This window comes from Carcharodon carcharias, chromosome 21 (assembly GCF_017639515.1).
Source record: "Carcharodon carcharias isolate sCarCar2 chromosome 21, sCarCar2.pri, whole genome shotgun sequence".
Taxonomy (NCBI): domain Eukaryota; kingdom Metazoa; phylum Chordata; class Chondrichthyes; order Lamniformes; family Lamnidae; genus Carcharodon; species Carcharodon carcharias.
The window spans coordinates 49,797,226-49,813,743 of NC_054487.1; the positions used below are offsets into that span (position 1 = coordinate 49,797,226).

The 16,518-nt window shown below is 41.8% G+C and overlaps 1 protein-coding gene across 4 annotated transcripts in view; it reads left to right on the forward strand.

Moving 5' to 3' along the window:
• LOC121293377 (coiled-coil domain-containing protein 91-like) overlaps window positions 1-16,518 on the forward strand; it is a 188,739-nt gene that overhangs the window by 28,904 nt on the left and 143,317 nt on the right. For all 4 annotated transcript variants that reach the window (XM_041216403.1, XM_041216401.1, XM_041216405.1 and 1 more), the window contains exons 4-5: window positions 1,792-1,979; window positions 10,931-11,146. In XM_041216403.1, the coding sequence (XP_041072337.1) occupies window positions 1,792-1,979; window positions 10,931-11,146 (404 nt within the window). The remainder of the gene's footprint in view (window positions 1-1,791; window positions 1,980-10,930; window positions 11,147-16,518) is intronic.

The following is a 16,518-nucleotide window of genomic DNA, read 5'->3' on the forward strand; positions in this document are numbered from 1 at the left end:
TTGGGTAAATGCCTAATTTTAGAATTAGCTTTTTTTTCCTGCCACTGAAGAAAATCTATTACAAACTAAAATTTAATTGAATCTGCTCCTTGTAGTTGATGAATGGATTCAGATATGTACAGTTTCAAAAAGGAAGTAGTACTCTGCTTCTTAATGTGTTAGCTCTGGCTTAGTCGGCAGCACCCTCATCTCTGAGGCAGAAGGTTCTGGATTCAAGTCCCACTCCAAGGGTGGAATCTTCTGCTTTGAAGTCTAAGTTCGGTGGTGGGTGCAGTGTTGGAATGATTCCTGCTGGAGTGGGGGTTGCTGGTGGGGAACAGCAGACCACGGATGATCTTTTGTGAACAATAAATATGTATCCATATGGTGCTTGCTGATTCTCGCCACAGGGCTGAGCAGGAAGTTACCATCCCCGTCGTTATCTTATCTTATATGCTTAAAGGTTCAGACACCATATTTAAAGGGCACCCGGAAAGCCATTCACTCTCTGCAGCCCAGGAATTCTGGATTACTCATCCAGGCTGCCACAGAGAACAAAACAACATACAGCCCCACAGTTCAGCGAAACCTCCCTGCAGACTCTCCTCCAAGCTGTCTAGGGAAGGTGGTTTCCCTGGGATAGCTGCATGAGGCCCTCCCAACTGACCACAGTGGCCTGAATGGAGGCCACAGTGGGGGTTAGCGCCTGTGGGGTCCAGCACAGAAACGCCCAGCAGTGTTGCAAGAGGATGAATGATCTTCCGCGCTTCGCCAGGGTAAGTGTACCGTCTCCTCTCACTGCAAATTGACAATCTCATGAGGGCATCAGGCAGTGTAAGTGTGTGAGTTACACAGGATGTCACGCAGGAGTTTGAGTTGCAGCACTCGCCAGCAGATGTGTGCCAGTCACTTTATGTTCTCAAATTTGTATCAGTTGCAGGACAACTGGCTTCTTTATCACTTACTAATGAGGGCTCAGCAGCTGCCATTGCATAAATGCATCTGAACTGCTCATGCAAGCATTGCCATGACGATCAATCCTTCTGTCTATCTGCAGGTGAAGAATGCTCACAACAAGCGCAAGCAATTTCCCGCCCCACCTTTCCCAGACACTACCCCTCCCCCTTTCCCAGATACCCTCTACTACCTACCATTCCTGGACACACACTTCTCTTCCCGGAAACACACTTCTCTCCCCACTCTTCCCGGACACACACTTCTCTCCCCACTCTTCCCGGACACACACTTCTCTCCCCACTCTTCCCGGGCACACCCACTCCCTCCAAAACTTGAGCACAAATATCTAGGATGATGCTCCGCTGCAGTACTGAGGGAGTGCTGCACCTTCAGAGGTGCTGTGTTTCAGATGAAATGTTAAACCAAGGTCCTGTCCACCCCCTTGTGTGGACGTAGAAGATCCCACAGCACTATTCCCAAAAGATTAGGGGAGTTATGCTGGTTCCCTGCCTATTGTATATCCTGTCAATTGACATCCCAAAACTAAATTATCTGGTTGTTATCACATTGCTCTTTGAGGGAACTTGCTATGTACAAATAGGTTGCTGCATTTCCCTACCTTATAACAGTGACTATGCTTCCAAAGTACTTCATTTGCCTGTAAAGCACTTTGGGATGCCCTTTGCTCATGAAAGGCACTATATAAATACAAGTTGTTCTTTTTCTTGTAGCTTTATGATATCACAAGTTGCCAATGTGTTCAGAAACTATTTTTGTAATTGTTATTTACATATTACATGTTACCTTAATTTATCTCTCTGATGCTTATAATGTCACTGGATCTCTTTGTATTAGGGCCAGCAGTGGAGCTGGCACAAAGTTCTTCTGCAGATATTATCATGGACCAGACTGCACAATCTGTTGGAAACTATACTTCAAAACCTGCCCTCTTTCCAGAAGATGAGTCTGACTCTACCCTGAGAGTTGAATCAGCAGACAATGCCTTTGTGGAACAAGTGGTATCAACAAAAAAGGGAAAGCATGTAAGTTTACTATTGTATTTAAGAAAATTGATAACTGAAGAAAAATGAAGTGCAGACTACTTAAGAATCCCTTAATTGATTGGTCCAGTGATGCATACATTATACAATATTATCATAGGTACTATCCACTTCTCTGCTCTTGCACAATATGTCCTGTTCTCAGTCGTACAATCTGGGGGTTAGCTGACCTTTGCAAGTGGTGAAGAGAAAAGCAGGAGAATCATCCTGTGCTCTCACACTGATCAGTTAAGAAGATGCATTGACAGAGAATTGGAGCAGGTAATTAAATTAGAAAGGTTGTCTAATATGAAAGATCAAGAGAGGAAAAATAACTAGAGAACTCCACTGAAGAAAAATCAATCAATTGAGAACAGATAATATGCAGTATCATTCTCAGAGTTGTGATTAGGGGCAGAAAAAGTGTCCTTTTTGTGGGTGATTTTTTTTGAGAGACAATTTGTTACTCCTGAAGCAGTTGCTTGTTTTGTAAATTATCTTGCATGAGAGCCTATTTATAGACATTGAAAATCATTATAGTAATTATAATTATAGCCCATGGGGTGTGGTCAGTGTGACTTTAGAAGTAGAGAATATATTAAGCCTGCTTCCAAAATGTATGCTACCTAATTTAAACTGTTTCTTTGGTAAGTGCTTGGGCTCTTTATGTGGTAGTTTTGGATGTAACTGAAATACTGTGGTTTTGATTTCAATTATGTCATATAAAGCTTTTTGGAAGTTGTCTGCTCCACAAAGTGGTCCATTTAAACTATGGCTCAAATACACTTGGTAAAAACAATTGGTTTTCTGTGTAGCAGAGGTGGGCAAGGAGGAAAGAGATGAATATGGAATTCATTGCCACAGAAGGCTGTGGAGGCCAGGTCATTGAGTGTATTTAAGACCAAGATAGATAGGTTCTTGATTGGTAAGGGGATCAAAGATTACGGGGAGAAGGCGGGAGAATGTGGTTGAGAAACTTATCAGCCATGATTGAATGGCGGAGCAGACTCGATGGGCCGAATGGTCTAATTTCTGCTCCTGTGTCTTATGGTCTAATATGGTGACATGTTAATCTTCCCTGACCTCATGATGTGCTTTAATTTCTTTCTGCACTTTTTTATCAGGTGTGAGGGAGTAAGGAGTCAGTGCCACCACCTTGTAGATGATCTGACTGATGCCTGGCATGAAGAAAGGCTTAGGGGTGTGAAGCATCTGTCTTGTATCTGTTGGGTGTGTACAGTTTGGGCATGTATTAGATATTCAACAAAGCCTATTGTGTTGCTTTTGCTCGCTACCCTAGCAAGCCCATTGGGTATAGCCGATAACTAAATGGGCATGCTGGTGCTATTTTAGACTGATGCTGATGGTTCTATATCATTAGGAGATTTGGTGGAAATAACCAGCACAACCATTTGTCAGCTGGTTACTTTGGTTCCAGACAGTTTTCTGCTGCTGCCAGAAATCAGTGGAGTGCTTTTGAAGAGTTGAACCGTTGTTGCATGGAGATTTTTTGAGGGGGATGGTCAGCAACTTGTACAGTTTCTATACTAGAGTTGCACCAAGAATATTTAAATTAATTTCTTTTTATATTAATTTACAAAAGTGGGCATCGCTGGCTAGGCCAGCATTTATTGTTCATCCTTAACTGCCCTTGAGAAGGTAGTGGTGAGCTGCTTTCTTGAACCACTGCAGTCCCTGTGGTGTAGGTACGCCCACAGTGCTGTTAGGAAGGGAGTTCCAGGATTTTGACCCAGTGACAGTGAAGGAACACCATATTTCCAAGTCAGGAAGGTGAGTGGCTTGGAAGGGAGCTTCCAGGTGGTGGTGTTCCTATGTATCTGCTGCCCTTGTCTTTCTAGATGGTAGCAGTTGTGGGTTTGGAAGATGCTTCCTAAGGAGCCTTGGTAAATTGCTGCAGTGTATCTTGTATATTATACAAACCGCTGCCACTGTGTCTTGGTGGTGGAGAAACTGAACGTTTGTGGATGGGGTGCCAATCAAGTGGACTGCTTTGCCCTGGATGGTGTCAAGCTTCTTGTTGGAGCTGCACTCATCCAGGCAAATGAAGAGTATTCCATCACACTCGTGACTTGTGCTGCTACGTAAATTTTGGGGAGTCAGGAGGTGAGTTACTTGCCGCATGATTCCTAGCCTCTGACCTGCCCTTGTAGCCACAGTATTCATATGACTAGTCCAGTTCAGTTTCTGGTCAATGGTAACCTCCAGGATGTTGATAGTGGGGGATCCATCGATGGTAGTCCCATTAAATGTCATGGGGTGATGGTTAGAATCTCTTTTGTTGGAGATGGTCATTGCCTGGCATTCGTGTGGCGCGAATGTTACTTGCCACTTGTCAGCCCAAGCCTGGATATTGTCCAAGTGTTGCTGCATTTGGACATGGACTGCTTCAGTATTTGAGGAGTCATGAATGGTGCTGGACACTGTGCAATAATTAGCAAACACTCCCACTTCTGACCTTATGATAGAAGGAAGGTCATTGATGAAGCAGCTGAAGATGGTTGTGTCAAGGACACTACCCTGAGGAACTCTGCAGTGATGTCCTGGAACAGAGATGATTGACCTCCAACAGCCACAACCAAGCTTCCTTTGTGCTAGGACTCTAACCAGTGGAGAGTTTTCCCCAATACCCATTGACTCCAGTTTTGCTAGGGCCCCCTGATGCCACACTTGGTCAAATACTGCTTTGATGTCAAAGACAGTCACTCTTGCCTCACCTTGGGAGTTCAGTTCTTCTGTCCATGTTTGAACCAAGGCTGTAATGAGGTCAGAAGCTGAATGACCCTGGCGGAACCCAAACTGAGTGGATTGAGCAGGTTATTGTTAAGCAAGTGCCACTTGACAGCACTGTTGATGACCCCTTCCATCATTTTATTGAAGATCGAGGAGAGACTGGTGGGACAGTATTTGGCTGGGTTGAAATTGTCCTATTTTTTGTGTATATGACATACCTGGGCAATTTTCCACATTGCTGAATAGATCCAATTAACCCAGGAAACTTGTGTGCTGTTACTCCTTTTGATGAATAACTCAGCTATGATGTAACAATGGCATAATTGACTTTGAGTCAATTGTCTTGAATTACCTCAAAGTTTCTTTCACTGTAATTTCACCTGACTACTGGTGGGGAATCTTACTGGTTGGCAGCATATATCATTAAATTTGGGTACAGCTGCATTTGGCTGATGCCCTCAATTGGAAGTGCAAAGTTGGAAAATTAACCTTAAATGTCTATGCCCAGAATAAAAAACAAATTAATGATGGAAATCACAAATGACATTGAAATGTTAACCCTTTTGGTGTTGGTAGGATTTTCTTAACATCAAAGTAAAGCCAGCAAAATCATAACCTGATTGTAATTGTAATTCAGAATCCTATCAAGTAAACAGCATTCAGTAAACTCTTTTTCTCGAATGTTTTGTTCAGTGTGGAAATTTTGGGGGAAAAGTGAAGAACTCAAATAAAATCAAATGCATTAAGTTAAATGATCTTTCTGTCTTACAATAGTTAATTTTTTCACCACTTATTGAATTGTTCATTGAAGAAGGTCAGAGGAGACACTCAGTAGCTTGCCCCTAGAACCTATGCATTTTGACTTGGATAAACTGTATGGTGCTCTGATTAGATTGCAGCCTTAGGTATCGTGTGTGTCCAATGGGTCGATGTGATGAGTCTAGTGTGTTGATCAAGGGAGTTAATCATGCTCTCTGCTTTTGTGTGCGTAATGTGTAAGCCTCTGCCTGTCAGTACACAGCTTCTCCATTGGCAAATACTTAACCGTGCCTCCTCATGGTGACACATGGAAATCTGGTTCCTCACAATCCTAGGCTAAAGTTTCAGAGGTTTGGCCGCCAGACATGCTGTGTGCAGGTTCACAACCATTTGGACATGCCCTGGCTCATGAACCAAGCTCAGAGTTATGGGCAAATAGCTCCGTTGTCTTGTGGATACAGCGGTAGAATAAAGATTAAGGGAGTAAACTCTGAATGTCCGGAATGGAACCCAAAGGCAAACTGATATCTAAATATGCCATCTTTCTGCCAATTCTTGAAACCAAACTGCTGTCAAATGTCGTGCTTTGCATTCCTTTGGACTCAACTTGGGAATTTGAGAAGGGAGCCCTGAAGTTTGGGCAGCCCAATGTCTCCATAAATTTTGCCCAGGCTTATGTCTGCAGAGCAGTAATACAACACAGAAACCAGCAGTTACAAGTGATACGCCCAACTCAGTTGGCATATAGAATGGATGCTGCAGGCTGTCTCAAACGATGAGAGGGACCATTGTGTCCCACTGGTCAGCTGCCGTCAACCTTAAGCTGGGTAGCCCGGACTAGTAAGGTGCTGACCTGCTTATGGCTCATCTGCATCAAAAGATGCTTGGAGTTTATGGATTCTGTTCAAAAAGTGGAGCCAATCCATCGCACCAGGCAGAAAAAAAGATACTAGCTCTTGCATTGGCAAGCAAGAACATCAGGACTATGTGAATGGGATTGACAAACAACTTTCGTGTGTTTTTGACTGGCTGCAAGACAGCTGTGATTGACATGGAATTTGATGGGCTGAACAGTGATATTGCATTCCTATAAGTGATTAGGCTTGCCAAGAGCAGATTACTGAAAGAAAAACATTACACGTTCATCTGGCAGGGGAAGAGTTCAGAGGAAACACGTGAGCAAGGTGTAGGCTTTACTGTAAGGAACTCTCTATTCTAGATAATAGAACACCTCACAAATTATTCAAAACGTATTCTCGCTATCTACTTATCAATTCCGAGAGGGCTAGCTAATCTTATTAGTATCTATGCTCTAATGTGTGTTCCATTACAGAAGTGAAAGACCAGTTCTATGAGGAGCTTGACACTGCTAGAATTCCTAAGACTTTACCTATTGGGAATTTCAATGCGAATGGCCGCAGACCATGAGGCATGGCCCTATTGCCTTGGATATCAAGGCTTAGGAAAGCTAAATGAGAATGGTTAGAGACTACTTGAACTTTGCTGCCACCACAAGCTTTGTGTAACACCACCACCACCTTTCAGAATAAACCATGCCAACTGGTATTCTGGAGATCTCCAATATCAAAGCATTGGCACCAGCTAGATCTGATTATCACCTGATGTAACTCTCTGAACAGCATTTTCAACACATGCAGCTATTAAAGCACTGACTGGTACAGATCGCTCCCTGGTGTGCACTAGGGTTAGGATGCAACCCTTGAAGACTTTTTTCATTCATAACAGAAATGCCATTTTCATATCAATGTCAGCCATACTCCATACCCGATAAAAACAAATAGTTCCTTGATTTGATTGAACAGATGCTCTCTGACATTCCTGCGCAGAAGCAAAATGAACATACTCAGAGGCACCATCTAAAATACCACAAACTCTACATATGGGAAGCAAGAGCGGAAATATGCTGACTGGTGGGAGGGTTATGTTACTCTCATGGAAGTCAAGTAGTTTGATCTCATTAATTACAAGCAATCCGAGTGAGAAGACTCTGAATGCATTATGAGCTGCTCGAAATAAAGTCCACCAGACTGCTAGGTGATATGCCAGTGACTACTGTTAAAACTTTTCCAGAATATCCAGACTTCGACACAGCAATGCTGGAGGCATGTATGAAGGGATCAAAAAGATGACCAGTCCATCAGCCAAGAAAAGGGCTCCATAGAAAGGTCATAATCGACTGTAATAAACAGTTGGAGAGACGGTTGGAAGAATACCTTGAGTTGTACTTGAGGGAGAACACTGTCACCGAGGAAGCTCTAGACATCATAGAAAGCTTGCCTGTTATGCAATAACTGGATATTGAACCAATAGTGGAGGAGCTTGGCAAAGCTGTTTACTCGTGTGCTATGGGCAAAGCTGCAGGTGCTGATGCTATATTTCCTGAACTCCTAAAGCATGGGAAACTGCCACTCCTGCAGCACCTGCACCAATTTCTGCCTCTGTTGGAAGGAGGGGACAGTGCCCCAGGATATGCGTGATGCAAAGATTGTGACCCTGTGCAAGAACAAGGGCGACCGCAACAATTGCAACAAATAGTGAGGCATCTCCCTGCAGAGCACTATGGGGAAAAGTATTTACCTGTGTTTCCCTTGTCAGACTGAAATCCTGGGTGAATGCATGTACCCCAAATCCTAGATTGGTCTCAGAACTGGAAGATCTGCAATTGACTTGATCATCACAGTCCGGCAATTGCAAGGGAAATGCCATGAGCAAAGGAGACCATTATATCTTGTCTTCATCGATCTCATCAGGACATTTGACCATATAAGTAGAGAAAATCTATTTAAGATGCTGGAAAAAATTGGCTGCCTGTCGAAGTTGCTCAATGTGATCTCTTTCGTGACAATATGATGGGTAAGGTCAATGAGGCAACATCGGAATCCTTTGAGATCTGCAGTGGGGTCAAACTGGGTTGTGTTCTGGCACCAGTGCTCTTTGGCATATCCTTCTCTTTTCGGCTGTCATATATCTTCAGGTCATCACAGTGGGTGTCTACTTACATACTAGAGCTGACGGAAAGCTGTTCAGCCTTGCGTGCCTGAGATCCAAGACAAGTTTGTGCCAAGTTCTCATCAGAGAGTTAGTCTATGCAGATAATGCCTCACTAGCATACCATATCAAGGAATATCTTCAGTGGCAATTGGATAGTTTTTCTCACGCCTGTAAAGAGTTTGGTTTGATCATCAGTATCAGGAAGACAAATGTCATGGTCTAGGATGTTGCCATGCTGCCATTGATCAGCATTTATAATGTGATGCTGGAGTTTGTCAAAAGCTTCACATAGCTAGGCTCCACAATCACCAGCAATCTGTCAGTTAATATTGAAATCAGTGCACATATTGCAAAAGCTGTGGCTGTCATGTCCAAGCTGAGCCAGAGAGAGTAGAACAACATCAACCTGACTGAGAACACCAAAATGAGTCTAACAAACCTGTATCCTCAGTGCACTCCTGTACAGTGGTGAGACCTGGACAACATATGCTAGGCAGGAGAAAAGGCTGAACAATTTCCACCTTCGCTGTCTCAGATGTGCTGTCAGCATCTCTTGGCAGGATGAGGTCACCATCTCAGAGGTCCTGGAGTATGCTAATTCCATTGGCATAGATTTATTGCTAAGCCAACAATGTCTGCGTTGGTTCAGCCATGTAGATCGGATGGTTGACGACTGTATACCCAAAGAACTTCTGCATGGTGATATGACCATTGGGTCATGACCTCCTGAGCACCCAGACCCCCACTGCAAGGACACCTGTAAGTGAGATATGAAGATGGCGGACATTGACAGCTAAGATCCAGTTGCTGACAGCTGTGGCCTCTGGAGGCTGACTGTTTGGAAGGGCATTGGAAGAGGCTGGCAGAATCGAAAAACTTAGCTGGCTGAGAAGAGGGCAAAGAGAAAACAGGTCAGCAAATTGCGCACCTTCTCAGCCCACCGTCTCCCTCTTCAGCAAATGCATCAGAGACTGCCATGCCAGAATGGGGCTCCTGAGCCACACCAGGCAAAGCAATACTTAACACAGAGTCAACCACCACAGCGCAAACCATCCTTTTATGAGACAGAAGGCTGGCATCGCAATTAGTTACTATGATTAGTTCTAATCACCTGAGACCTAAGGGAAACATTGAAGGAATAGAGGTGGTGCACAGAATAACCGAGGCTGATTTCTGGTATCAGATGATTGAGTTATAAGGAAAACTGGAGCATTTTGAACCATTTGCACTTGAAAAAAGGTGACTATGGGACGACCACATGGAAATAGTGACTTCTATGGAAAAAGTAATTTAAGTTGTTACAAGATCTTGTGATCAAAGGGTTTCAAATCAAACTAATGCAGCCAAATTTAGGACGATATTGGGAAATTCATCTTCTTGTGAAATGGGGTCTACACTTGGACTTTTGAGTAGGACAGTGGAGGTAAACACTATGGACTCATTCAGGAAAGAGTTTGAAGTTGTCTAGGTTTTTCTGGATGGGTGAGGTGGAATACACCAGATGGCACTATACTTTCATATCAATTGTAGAAGAAATTTTCAGAAATTTCCCCAGTCTTGCGGCTGGAGAAGTACCTTGTACGCGTTGCCCAGGTAGCCTGGTTGAGATCGAGAACTCTTTCTCTAATGCAGTGCACTATTACAATTTACTTCGGGGAAGGGATGCAGTACAATATGGTGGCATCTCCTGATCCAATGATTTAATTTTGAAGCAGTTGCTTAAGCAATGATAGGTCTGAGGAAGAATCTTAAATTTAAACAGAAGTATTAAGTCAATGAATCTTTGTATACTTTAGGAGTGCTATACCAGGTTCTGTCCCTATTTCATGCATGTCCTGGAAAGTCAAGGTGGCAAATTTAAATGCAGCTGTGTAAAAATAATGGCCAAAAGCAAACATTCAAAGAAGCAGGATTAATGTAGTAAGATACTCTGAGAAAATCAATGTTAGAAGACTTATGTTACAATAAGCCTTTCAAAACTGCATTCTCATATCAGAACCAAAACTCTACATAGATATATATGTGACAGTAATGCAGAGCTATAATTCCATCTCATTTTCTGGGTCACATTTAAAATCTTCCTCACTTTTGAGTTTCATTAAGTTCAGCAGCTGGCATTAATGTTAAACATTTTGTGCCTACTGTTTAAGTTCAGTGCTGCTAAATCTATGTGTGAAATGTCGCAGCTTTGCAGGAGGAAGCTTAGCTGCTTGTTCCTAGTGTATATAATGAATCATTGGTAAAACCTAATTCTCCTTTGGTAGCTCAGGAGTCAGAGATTTGTTTCAAAATAAAAGTGGCAACACTGCAGATAATTTCATGTTCTAGTATTTGTCAGATTATGAATTTATTTTTTATTTTTGTTGTTTCTTTGTCTTTATAGTGTGGAGTTCAAGTTAATCACTAAATATGGTTTTATACTGAAAATACAGGTTCAGCAGATGTCCCAACCATCACTGAACATTGTATCTGTACCAACAAGCTTATGTGAAGAAATAGACCCACAGCAATCTGCATCTGCAGATGTCCTTGCAGGCCACGTGGTGCTGATAGAAGCAAACAAAATTGAAGCACGCTACAAAGAATCACTAGAAAATATGGAAGCAAAGCTTTCTGCTGCGGAAGAGGAAAAACTCAGAATGAAAGAGGTACTGTTATACTGTGTATAAAAGTATATGTTGTGTTTCATAGTCATTGGTTAAAGAATATTCCACAGTTAAATATAAATTATTTTCACTGGGAAGATGTTCCTATATAGTGGCACTTAGCAATATTGGGTCTGAACTTCCTCGGAGTGGCAATCAGTTTTGGATTGTTGGTCCATGTAATAGTTACCCAGAAGGTTTTAATAATTTAACTTTTTCTGGGTAACTATTAGTGTAACCCAGTCGGAACCATCCCAAGTTTACAATTTAAATCGCATTTTCGGATGGTTCCCAGTTTAGGACCATTGGCCAGGGAGGTTTGCACTTCTGGGCAATTGCTTTGCAAACCTTACCTGAGAACTTCCGAAGGGGATAGGATTCCCTAGCTCACCTTTGGGTTAAACCCCCAACCCAATACGACGCTGGGGAGTTCAGAAGTTACAGCCCATTATTTTAAAAGTTAGTTAGTAATTGTCTGAAAATTTGAAAGCTGTAAAAGTTAAGGGACAAGGTTCAAGAAAGATTTTTTTAAAAATATCGTTGCGTCTCCTGTGATGTTACTCAGATATTTTGGATCTTTTAGCACAGTGTTTTGTATAGTTACTTAAAATTATCTGATATTATGACCTTATTTGTTATCAAGATCTTGGCTGTTTCTTGAGGGCTTTATTTATTTGACTGGGTGACTGAAAAGACTCAGGGGGTGGCTACTTGGTTGCAAAGCTGAGGTTGGAATGGTTCTGCTGGACAAGGCCAAACCTGTTCCACTGCGTGCCACTTGTCAAGTGTTTTGTTATCTCTGAACTGCAAATCTGGGAGTTCAGGAGAATTTGCTGCCACTTGTATGTCTGGTGTGCATGACTGCGTTAACGATTTTTCTGCCAAAGCTACTTTGTCGCCTCCTGTGCCTGTTGCCCTTTTCTTTCGTTCTCTCTACTTTTATCACTGTTTTGTCTCTTTATTTTGGTGTCTTTCTGACTCTATCTCTCTTTCCCTGTATCTTTACTGCTTTTCCTGCTTTTTTCTGTAACTCTATCTTTGTACTGCTTTGACCTCTACTTCAGTGATCTCTGTCACCTGCTTTCTGTACATTATGCTAGCTGCTAGCATTGCCTTTTCCTCCAAGGCTCTCATTTAGTGGGACCAGAAACAGGTGGAGAACCTTGGGCAGAGGAAATGTGAGGGATAATGTAGAACATCTGTAAGTAGCATAGGTGTGTGAAGTTGGCAATATGTACATACCTTTGGTTTGCTGCACATGTATTCTTTGCTCCGGGCCATAAACATTTGGACTTGGCTCTATAGATTAGGAATAGGGTGCATTTAGTTAAGTCTGCTAACGGAGGAGGTACATGGTTGAAGCTGTTGGTTTTGTGTGTGTTGAAGGAGTCATTGTAAGCTGACATGGGGAAGTTTGCCAATGTTTAAATCTTTGTGTGCTAGTGTTTTGACTGGTGCAGTTGGTAAAGCTGAGTTATTTAAAAATCCCAGAGAGAGACTTTAAACAACTGTCATAACCTATAATCTTAAGTGTTATGTTTGAGATGTGACTCTAAGTTCAGGAATCAGCCCACCAGTTCTCAAGGTTTTACATTAAACTAAATGAAACATTTTATTAATTTACACAGGTTAAAATATATATGCACATGGCTTCAAATTTTTACTATTATAACTCTTAACAAATTCCCAAACTAATCTCCACTAAGGTAACAGTAACCCAGAGACTTAACAAAACACCAGGCAAAGCATTTTCACCTTATGAATTCAAAGTGAGGTTCTTTTCACTTTGGTTCCTGTGGAGACAGTTGGAGGCTTACGGCTGCCTTTTGATCTCAAATTGCCTCTGCTCTGCACACCTGAAAACTGCTAAAGTTAAACCTCCCCCGGCCCATTGAATGTAAAATATCATTGTATCAACAACCTCTGAACTAACCCTCTTTAACAATAAAACTTGTTTCATAGTACCAATTTTATCAGTAATATAAACATATTGCTTGGTATCTGCTGGATAGGTGTTGGTGTTCACCTCACTTCTTGAATGCTGTATTCAAAAACTGCAAATGCATGCTGTTTCTCTTACATATCAAAACTAATACACATCAAAGCACCTCGACCTAGATGGTTTTAAACCAATTAAGACACACCCACAGACTAAACCTCTATTTTAAAAGAAAATTATTTTCCAATAATATATACATAAATAGCTGCATGACAGTTCATAAGAGTCCATTCTTAGTTTGACGTGGTAGGGTTGGTTAAGGACTGTCATGATGGCTATATCTCAAATTTTATTTTTGTGGAGGGAACTTTTCTTATGCAAAATGATTTTAGTGAATAACAAATGAAGCAAATAAACAATTAGAAGAAATTAACAATAAGAAGAAATTTGGGCATTCTAAGGAAAAAATGACTGACATTTACTACCGACACAAATTTATAAAGATAGATTCTTGAAAAGAACAGCATTGAATCCATGTCACAAAATGCAAGATATGCTGCAAGTTAGCTTGTCACCACTTCACTTTGTTTTCCTCCTTTTCACTTTGACCTCCTGGGCTCATCATCTCCTTCAGGTAAGAGAGTGGGATTAGGCAAATCTGCTGTCAGGTCACTATCAATTGTACTTTAACCAGCAATGGACAACCTGGTAACTTAACCCTCCTGGTGAGGAAACACTTCCTTTGCACAGCTGTGTGCTGAGATGGGAAATCAGCTGAGAGTGGATGATCAAATTTCATCCTATCACTCTGGAAGTGACGTGAGCTGGGACTTTGATCTGCTGTGCTGCTTTCTTCTCTTACATTTAGAAATTTCTTATTTCTCTCATGCATTTTTCCATATCTTCCGTGTTCTAAAGCTGCAAGTAATAGTTTGTTTAGTAGTTGAAAGCAGTGTCATTGGCAGTGGCATATATTTCCTGAATAGCAACTCCGATAAATGCCTGTCACTGCGTTTGTGATGCTAATCTTAATGGTGGTTTTCATTTGATAGGATAAAGGTTGAAGCTACAAAAATGTTGTTCGGAATAAAGATGAAGAAAGCTATGCAAGAGTATTAGTTAGAATAATGTACAAAGTAAGGTGTTAGGACAAATACCAGTGTTTGAGCTGACAATAAACATCAACTTTTGTCTTTCTTGTTGTTTGGATCAGTTTTCATTTGCACATTAACTTCTTACAAACAACTAAATTCTAGGGTTGAGATAGCACAGTGCGCCCATGCCTGCAGAAAAGGGAATTACCCAGCCTAATCCCACTTTCCAGCTCTAGGTCTGTAGTTCTCTAGGTTATGGCATCTTATGTGCATACTACATGTGCTTTTGCCTCACTTTCAGGCAGTGAGTTCCAGAACTCCTCCATCCTTTCAGTGAAAAGAATTGCTCCTCAACTCCCTTTTAATTACTTTAAATTATTTTGCTAATGGAAAAAGGCCCTTTCCATCCACTCTATCTAGGCAACTCATAATTTTATACACCTCAATTAAATCTTCCCTCAGCCTCCTCTGTTTGAAGATGAAAATCAAGCTGTGCAATCTTTCCTCATAAGTAAAATTCTCCATTCTTGACAACATCTGCATAAATCTCCTCTGTACCCTCTCAACTGTAGTCATATCCTTCCTGTAATGCAGTTTATCAGAACTATAGGCAGTACTGTGGCTGTGGTCTAACTAGTGCTTTAAAGAGTTCTAGCACAACCCCTTGGATCTTAATGAAAGTATCTTAACCACCTTATTTATTTGTTCTGCAACTTTCAGAGATCTGTGGACATGCATTCCAAGGTGCTTCAGAATCGTACCGTTCATTGTGTATTCCTTTGCCTTGTTTACCTCCCTCAGATCATCATCTTGTACTTAGAACCATAGAAAAATTACAGCACAGAAGGAGGCCATGCAGCCCATCTTTTCCATGCCAGCTGAGCATACCCAGGTGCCCTTTCTAATCCCATCTTCCTGCACCTGGCCCCATAGCCCTGCAGTTTACAGCACATTAGGTGTAGATCCAGGTACTTTTAGAAGAGTTTAAAGTTTATGTCTCTACCACCAACTTGGGCAGCGAATTCCAGACACCCACACCCTCTGTGTAAAAAAAGTTCTTCCTCATGTCCCCCCTACACCTTCTGCCACATATCTTGAATCTAAGTCCCCTGGTTCTAGAATTCTCCATCAAGGGAAACAATTTTATCCTGTCCACTCTATCTATTCCCCTCATAATTTTGTACACCTCAATCAAGTCACCTCTCAGCCTTCCTTGTTCCAAGGAAAATAACCCCAACCTATCCAATCTCTCCTCATAGCTACACTTTTCTAACCCTGGCAACATTCTTATGAACCACCTCTGCGCTCTCTCCAGAGTATTATGTCCTTCCTATAATATGGTGACCAGAACTGCACACAATACTCCAGTTGTGGCCTCACCAGTGTTTTATACAATTCCAACATTATATCCTTACTTTTATATTCTGTACCTCTGCCAATGAAGGAGTGCATTCCATATGCATTCTTTACAACCTTGTCTACTTGAACTGCTGCCTTCTGTGTACTTGTACACTAAGATCTCTCATTACATCTACCCTCCTTAGTATATTCCCATTTATTTTGTAATCCCTGTAACTGTTTGACCTTCCTAAATGTATGACCACACACTTCTCTATGTTAAAATCCATCTGCCACTTTACTACCTACTCCACTAACCCATTGGTATCGTTTTGGAGATTATGGCTATCCCTTACACTATCCACTACTCGGCCAATCTTTGTGTCATCTGCAAATTTCCCAATTGTGCCCCTCACGTTCACGTCCAAATCATTAATATATAACACAAACAGCAAGGGTCCCAACACTGAGCCCTGTGGAACACCAATTGAGACAACTTTCCATTCGCAAGGGCATTCATCGACCATTACCCTTTGTTTCCTATTACAAAGCCAACCTTTTATCCGGTTTGCCACATTACCCTGAATCCCATGGGCTTTTACTTTCCTGACCAATCTGCCACGTGGGACCTTGTCAAAGGCCTTGCTAAAATCCATGTACACAACATCCACTGCACTACCTTCATCAATCCTTCTTGTCACTTCCTCAAAGAATTCAATCAAATTTGCAAGGCAGGACCTTACTTTAACAAATCCATGCTGACCATCCCTGACTAGTCCATGCTTTTCCACATGACAGTTAATCCTATCTCTCAGGATTGATTCTACTAATTTGCTCACCACCGACGTAAGACTAACTGGCCTATAATTGTTTGGCATTTCCTTTGATCATTTTTTAAACAATGCAACTACGTTTGCATTTCTCCAGTCCTCCGGTGCCTCCCCTGTATCTAGTGAAGATTGGAAAATCATCCTCTGAGCATCTGCTATCTCCTCCCTTCTATT